Source organism: Zeus faber, assembly GCF_960531495.2.
Source record: "Zeus faber genome assembly, chromosome: 14".
NCBI classification, from domain to species: Eukaryota; Metazoa; Chordata; class Actinopteri; order Zeiformes; family Zeidae; genus Zeus; species Zeus faber.
The window spans coordinates 19,312,979-19,320,791 of record NC_137200.1 but is presented as its reverse complement, the minus strand read 5'-3'; the positions used below and the strand labels follow the sequence as shown (position 1 = coordinate 19,320,791).

The 7,813-nt window shown below is 48.3% G+C and overlaps 1 protein-coding gene across 1 annotated transcript in view; it reads right to left on the bottom strand.

Annotated features, from left to right (window-relative positions):
* Positions 1-970: 970 nt before the first annotated feature.
* Positions 971-7,813, bottom strand: part of scaf4a (SR-related CTD-associated factor 4a) — a 12,782-nt gene continuing 5,939 nt past the window's right edge. The window contains exons 11-19 of the mRNA XM_080014287.1: positions 7,181-7,248; positions 6,898-7,073; positions 6,167-6,267; positions 5,546-5,659; positions 5,283-5,439; positions 4,872-4,999; positions 4,592-4,745; positions 3,757-4,101; positions 971-3,273 (exon numbers count right to left, since the gene is read on the bottom strand). Coding sequence (XP_079870413.1) covers positions 2,459-3,273; positions 3,757-4,101; positions 4,592-4,745; positions 4,872-4,999; positions 5,283-5,439; positions 5,546-5,659; positions 6,167-6,267; positions 6,898-7,073; positions 7,181-7,248 — 2,058 coding nt within the window. The 3' untranslated portion in view covers positions 971-2,458. The remainder of the gene's footprint in view (positions 3,274-3,756; positions 4,102-4,591; positions 4,746-4,871; positions 5,000-5,282; positions 5,440-5,545; positions 5,660-6,166; positions 6,268-6,897; positions 7,074-7,180; positions 7,249-7,813) is intronic.

The window sequence follows — 7,813 nt, the reverse complement described above, 5'->3', positions numbered from 1 at the left end:
TGCTTTTTGTTTTTAACAGGCGAGTCCCTCCAAACATGATTTAGAATGTTGGACGACACAGGCGTCACAACAGTGCGGACACCAAAGCAGGTAGCGGCAGAAAAAGGAAAGAAGCAAGAGGGTTCCACCACGCCTGCTGGAAGAGGAGAGCTTGTGACTGTGTTCTGTGCGGTCAATGCTACTGGGAATGCAGTCCCTCCAATGTTTAGTCCCTCATTATTTTTTTAAACGATGCACAGGCCTTAATTTAATCAGATGATTGATTTACCCACTGACTCGGGTCAACTTACCCCGAACCTGGGGCATATTGAGCCACAGGAACACTTATCTTTTTCCCCAAGTCATGTTTTCAGGGCCCTTTTTCATACTGTAGATGCATTCTTATACTTTCAATTGATAGGAGACATCCTGAAATACTTGAAATGTAATGACTCTAACTTGTATTTTTGACCATATGTGTATGTTTTACATTTTAATTTCTACCCTATTTTGTCTTTTTTCAGACTTAAGCTTTTTATAAGAGTCGAGAGGTTGATTCTTATGGTCTGCACTGTGGCGCAGTGCGCAGAATGAAATTCCTCGTAAGTGTACGAGCAATCAGAATATTTTATTTGCTTTAAATATGTAACTTGTGAACCGATGTTAAACACATTAATTTATGTTGAGATAATAAATATAAGTTATAGGTAAACTATACTTCTGACCCATTCTCTATAGAGCCAATACAATGATGCAGCAGTATTCAATATCATTAGAAAGTGCATATTGTATTTGTTTGCAGGACACGAGTTCAGAAATCCAAAAGCATTTTGTCAATTACCTTCTTTTTAGCGGTCTTAATTGTACAATATCTGCATAAGTTAGGCTGTTTTAGACTCACATAATCAACATTGTTGCAAGGAATCTCAGATTGGCCACTAAAAGACAGAGCTCAAAATATAAATACACAAAGCAATTGGGCATAAAAATAATTGGTAGAAAAATAGTTTATTAAAACAATTTCCTATAGCTGAAATATTGTAGCTTTCACATCCATGTCCTTCGCATTTTTTAACAAATCATAAAGAATCTCCCACCTTTCAAACAAAAACATTAAAGCAAAGGGCCTGGTTTTTGTTCCTTCCATGTCATTTTGTGGCTTCTTTATAAGGGGGATATAAAACAGACATGATCATTACGACTTAAGGTTTTAGATAAAAGCATATATACACACACACAGGAGTGTTTTAAAGTAACACTTAGATTTGCACTTGGTTTGTTAAGACCGTGCGCACACATCAGTGTGAGGCTTGGAGGAATCCAGCATCGGCTATTGGACTTTTAGTTTGAATTCTGCCCGGTTACAGTATGCGCTGTTGTTTTTTTTCCTCCTTTTCTTCTTTTTGTGAAATACACACTACACTTTTACCAGTCGTCAGGGTTGCCAGGTGTGACTGGAGAGTTAAAATCCCGAGCAAGGACGTGGACAAAAATTGCATGTTAAATTAGTCTTAAATTTCACCGGAGACGTGAAACGAGACAATCGTAGGCACAATCTAGTCTTTCTTCCACCGGCCGCCTTGGACGTGTCTTAGCCGAGGATCGTGACAAGTGACTCCATGTTCCTAACTCGGGAGAGATATCTATACATTAAACTGAGGGTGCGGAGTCTTTGAATTCGGCATCATTCGTCTTGATTGTTAAAAATTGCTCAAGAACAAAAATCACAATTTAAGACTTCATTATTGACATTAAGGATTGACGTTATTAAAAGATGTGGTACCCAATTGTAATTGGCCTATAAATGGAAACTATAATAGAAACTTCATACCGTAATCGCGGTATCGTCCCACTTCCCACCCTAGATCATGACCATATAAGGAAACCGTCATTTGTGGGATGCCTCGTGTGACAATTTTTTGTAATACGTCTCAAGTCTTCCAATTCATTTGTCCACATTTTCGGCAAAAAGAAGCACATTCATTTCTATGGGGAGAAGCCCTCGGCCCACAAGGGGGCGCCTGTTGGCCTGTGGCTTTGGACATTTAGTAAACAATAGGGTTTTAGTCTAGTTTTGCTAATAATAGTTATGTCATATTGTTGAAATTTTTCGCACCAAACGACATGCATGCACTCCACTCACTGCTCTTACTCATTTGCAAATGAAAAGGAGGAAATTGATTCCAGTCTCCGTAGCAGGGGCACGACTCCAATTTGTATATCATTATTTGTTGATAAAATGTCAGACCCAATGCCGAATCTCAAATAGTTAATGGTGAATTAAAAGCTTTTTTCTGCAAGCCGATCGTCCTGGGGTGTGATGCTTTCCAGAAATGTGCATATCTACTGGCCAGATGAGCCACCTTACTACATATGGAGTGTGAGTCTCCCAAACTACCGCCTACTAATCATCCCCAATATACATCTCACATCTGTGGTTGCACTAGACCCTGGCAGACAGGGTGTTCCGTGATTCCGTCTATGACTCGGCCCCCTGTGTGGTCGCTGTGATGTCACTTTGAGTTGGGGCCGGAGGGTCAGAGGTCACTGGCTCCGCTTCAAGAGGAGCAGCAGAAGCCGAACTCGCCGATTCTGCCTTTTGCTTCGAAGGTTCTGTGGTGGACTCCGCGCAGCGCTCCCTGGCGACGGGGGCGGGCGTGACGGGGGTGGGGGTGACGGGGACGGGGGCGACGGGGGCGACGACGGACGGCAGCTCCACGCTGTCAGCGTTCCGGAAACGCTCCATGCTTTCCAACTCTGCCAGTCGGTTGTCCCTATCCCACCGGGTGCTCCGCTCCCGCCGCCTTGGCCGGTCGCCGTCCTTGCCGTCTGTCGCCCTCACTCTTTCGGCCCTTCCCCCTTCCTCCCCCCTCCCTCGTTCCCTCTCTCCGCCCTCACCCCTGCTTCGGCCCCTCTCTCCGCCGTCCCCCCTGCCCCGATCACGCTCGCCCCCTTCCTCGGACCTCCCGCCCCGGTCTCGGTCGCCCTCCGGGCTGCCTTTCCTCTCCCTCCAGTCCCGTCTCTCCCGATCCCGGTCCCAGCTTGTCCCGCGGTGGCCGTCTCCATCCTCTTGCCAGCCCCCGAGCCTCTCCCGTCCGTCCACTCTGTCATCACCGTCGCCGCCTCCTCCTCTCGCTACGTCACCAAAGGGACGCCTCCCTCCTCCGAACCCTCGATCCCTCTCTCTCTCCCGGTTCCAGTCTCGCTCAGTCTCCCGTTCCCTAAAGCCGGGTCGGTCGCCCCGGAACAGCCTGCCATCGTTCTCCTCTGGTCCGTCCAGTGCCCGAGGACCCCCTGGTGCATCGAGTCCCCGAGGAACCCCAGGTCCGTCGAGTCCCCGAGGAACCCCAGGTCCGTCGAGTCCCCGAGGAACCCCAGGTCCGTCGAGTCCCCGAGGAACCCCAGGTCCGTCGAGTCCCCGAGGAACCCCAGGTCCGTCGAGTCCCCGAGGAACCCCAGGTCCGTCGAGTCCCCGAGGAACCCCAGGTCCGTCGAGTCCCCGAGGAACCCCAGGTCCGTCGAGTCCCCGAGGAACCCCAGGTCCGTCGTGTGCCCGAGGACCCCCAGGTCCGTCAAGTGCCCGGGGACCCCCTGGTCCGTCGAGTGCCCGGGGACCCCCTGGCACATCGAGTCCCCGAGGACCTCCTGGCACATCCAGTCCCCGAGGACCCCCTGGTACATCCAGTCCCCGAGGACCCCCTGGTACATCCAGTCCCCGAGGACCCCCTGGTACATCCAGTCCCCGAGGACCCCCTGGCGCATCCAGTCCCCGAGGACCGCACGGTCTGATGAATGGGGGAGGGGGGCCAGGAGGAGGAGGGCCATGGGGAGGGAACGGACCCCTCATGGCGTGGGGCGGGGGCATCCCGAAGCCTCCCGGAGGCAGCTCGTGGTGCATCATGGGAGGCTGCGGTCCCCTGTGCAGCATCTGGGGCAGCATGGGGGGCATGTTGGGGTGAGGGGGCCGCGGGCCGTGAGGAGGCGGGAAGCGCTGCATGTGTGGAGGTGGGAGAACCGGAGGGCGCTGGAGGGGAATTATGCCGGGCCGCGCCCCAAGCAGCCCGCCTGGTGGGGGCTGGATGTTTCCGGGGGGACCTCCTGGTGGCCCACCTCCGGGGTGGCCTGCAGAGGAACGACAAGTGGACTTAATAATGACCCTAAATCAATCGAGGAAACACATTTATTTCAATACTTTCCTTTAAATTGTCACAGCTCAATAAGCTTTATATTTTTATCATAGCTTCCGATCAGTATCTGTCCAAATGCCCAGCACCAAACCCACGGCTTTACTCGACATTTTTGTAGTTTTCCTTAAAAATATTTTTTAATGGAGGTTATAAAAAAAACAAAAAACAAAAAAATTGTGCGACTGATTGATTGTGTGACTCTTCGGTAACCAGACCATGTTTTTTTTTTTTTTTAATCATCAAGGAAACGACACATGGGCACAGAACAGCCTCAACCCAGTGTCGCGCAAAGGGGACAATCAAGGTCGCAGTTGCTCTGTAAAAAAATAAATTGCACACAAAACAAAAAAAAAAAAAAAAAAATAAAAAAAAAAAAGAGTTGGAGAGTTCTCCTTTAAGGATACCAGACAGCAAGAAGGTATCACCTGCTGGCATCTGCATGGGGTTAAAGCCGGGTCTCAAGAAGGGGGGAGGGGGGATGCCTGGAAGAAAAGAAGGTGGAGGCATGCCCATTGGACCGGGGAAGACCGGCGGCTGCAAGGAACCGACACCGACCATCGGCTGCGACGCTGAAGAGCCCTGGAAAGAAGTTTACATTGACTTGTTGTGCTTGGGCAATTATTTTTACATCCGTTTGTTTGGGTCGTATGGTCTGGCCCTGGTTGACAGCCGCACAACACGCCGCAGACGGGAAGCTTTCCTGACCTGCGCCGGGGGAGGAGGCCCAGGGGCCACAGGTAAACCCGGCAGCTCTTCCGGCTGCGAGGTCTCCGAGCGGCCGTTGTGAGACATCTCCTCCGGCGGCTCCAGGCTGCTCTTCACTCCTCGCCACTCTGGGACACCAAAACAAACACTCAAGTTAACCCCCAAATTTCTGAGACAAGTGCCGAATAAAAATAAAATAAAAAAAGAACAGTAAGAGTAATCTGAACGCACTTTTGCATTAGCGGCAGGCCAAATAAAAACACGAGTCCAAAGGACGTTACTTCTAAAATTGAGGTTTCGCGGTTTTAATCGTTATTAGCTCAGGTCTAACTTGAGGCTACGTTAACATTTGCCCGGTGCCACCCCAACAGATAAAAAGGCACAACCGACTGAAATTACATCTCTACCGACCCGGTGATAATGTGTCCGCGTCCAGCATTCCTCCTTCTTGAAGTTCTTCCAGCTGGTCCTCTTTGATCTTGGACCAGGGTATGTACGTCACTCCCAACTCCACATCCCAGTACTGCTTAAACTCTGCCTTTATGCCTTTGTTTAAAGCCCACGCAATCTGTGGGGGTGGGGGGAACAACAAACAAAAAAACAAGACCATCAATGCTCGGGCAACGGGGCTCACGCTGGCAACGCCCCCGGCATGGCGCGGTCTCCTCCCTCACCTTGATGGCTTTCTGGTTGACTTTGTAGGTGCCTCTGCTGAGCTTCTGCAGGGCCCTGAAGGCGTCCAGCCTGTGCACCATGACTATATAGGCACAACCGCGCGGCGGTATCATCTAAAGAGGAGAGGAACGTGGTTAGGCCTTGTCACCACAACTGCTTTTGTTGGACGACATATTGCCCCCGAAGTAATAGAAATTAGGGATATTATTGTCATTTTAAGACCTTTTTTTTTGCCACTGATATAATGGCAATATAATAATGCAAGTACACCCATTCAAATAGCAATCAACTTTTGACTCTTAAGAATATTCAGACATTGTAATGTGAAACAAATATTAAAATATTTAAAAATTAAAAATAGCAGCATTGGCAGTTGGAAGGGGGAGTTGAAGGGGGGGGTGGGGGGGCTGGGGGGAGCTTGAACGGGCGCTGTTTCTGCGTGGTCCTAGTGCGTGCAGTTTCTCCATTTCTTTTTTATATAATGTTAATTTGCGGAGTGTAAAAAGTAGAAGGCGCCAATAACTGCCTTCTGAAAAACCACAGGGGACATGTCCCCTATGCCCTCCCCCAGCCCTCCTGGGATATCAACGCGGGATGCAGATCAGCGCGGTTCAACTCACATTGATGGAGTCGATCTGACCCAACTCCTCCAGGAGACAGGCCACGTCCTGCTGCTGTGTTCTCTTGTCCAGCTGCCCCACCCAGAGGGTTGTGCTGCAAACTGAGACACAGGAGGAACCAAAGGTTAACATTAATTATACGTTTAAAACGGGGTTCATTTCTAGCATCGCAAAATGAAATTCAAGGACTTCCAGGTACTTTTTTGAAAGCACTATTTTTTCCCCATTCTAAATGACTTCACTCAAAACAAATATCACCAATGATCTTTAATGATTACAATAAAATATAATCCTAGTCTCACTGTCTATTATTTATATTAGTATATCTATTAAATATATATGTATTATTAATTAAATACTGTATATATGTATTATTAATCTCATTGTCATCTACTATTATGTCAGTAATAGCAAAAAGTTATTCTGAATTTCTTTTACATTATGTTACAATATAATAACAAAACTACGCTTTTCAATGATCCAGTAGTTTTCCTAGGACTTGTCAAGCACTTCAGCACAAATGGGGGGTGGGGGCTATTTTCAAGGCATTCCAGTACTTAATTATCCAAGGACAAAAATTCAAGCACCTCACGGACCTGGTTGGAACCCCATTTAAATATTAAAATCAGATCAGGAAGGAAGGGAGGGAGTCGTGGGAATTGTAATAATAAAAACCTAAGAGTGAATGAGGCGGTGAGGTGGCACGGGGCCCTCAGCAGCGCACCACTCACCGCTGAGTGTATCAGCCTTGGGCGGCGGGAGGCCTTTCTGCCGCCGCTCCCTCTCCTTCTCCCGCTCCCTGCGCTCCTGCGAGCGGTGCCGGCGGTCCCTGGAGCGCGACCTGGAGCGGCGGTGCCGGGACCGCCGCGTGCGCGAGTTGGAGCGCGACCGCCGTCTCTTTGGGGACCTGCGGGGAGAGGGGCGGGGGCGACTCCATGTCATCAAAAAATGAAGGCGCTCGCCGGCTGTCCGCCTCCGCCTCTTGTTTTGATTCGTTCTGTAGGAGACGCTTACCTCGAGCCTGACCTGCGGCCGTGTCTGCCGTCCCTCGGTGCTGAACGCTCCATGTCCATAGAAGGATCCTTATGACAGATCAAATATAAAACATATACAAATATTGTTTGTTTTTTATTTTTATATATATATATTTTTTTTTTTAAATCACTTTTTGTCCACTTTCCTTGGATTAGCAGTAGTGCTTGGTATTACGCAGTATGTCATTATTCAGGGTTCATTGTGGAATTACAAAATAAAATTCAAGGACTTGCAAGTACCTTTTTAAAGCACTGTTTTCATTTTCAATGACTTCATGTTAAATTAAATGTGTGTGTATGTATATACTGCACGCACGCACACGCACACACACAATTAAAACACACAGGAACCATAGCATCATACCTGAGTATGTAAATACATTAATAACCCATTATAAATATGTTATTATAGAGTGTGTTTAAAATGCAACACCAAATTTGTAACAACAACAAAATCTAGGGGGTCCCTGCCATGTTTCTCTATCCACCATTCTCTGTCCTTGGGCTGAAAAACACCCCAAAATTAGAGGTAATGCTCTGTGATATGTCACGCCATGTTGGCAAACCACTTACACCATGCAGTTGACAGTTTTACACTTCAACAGTTTCTCTC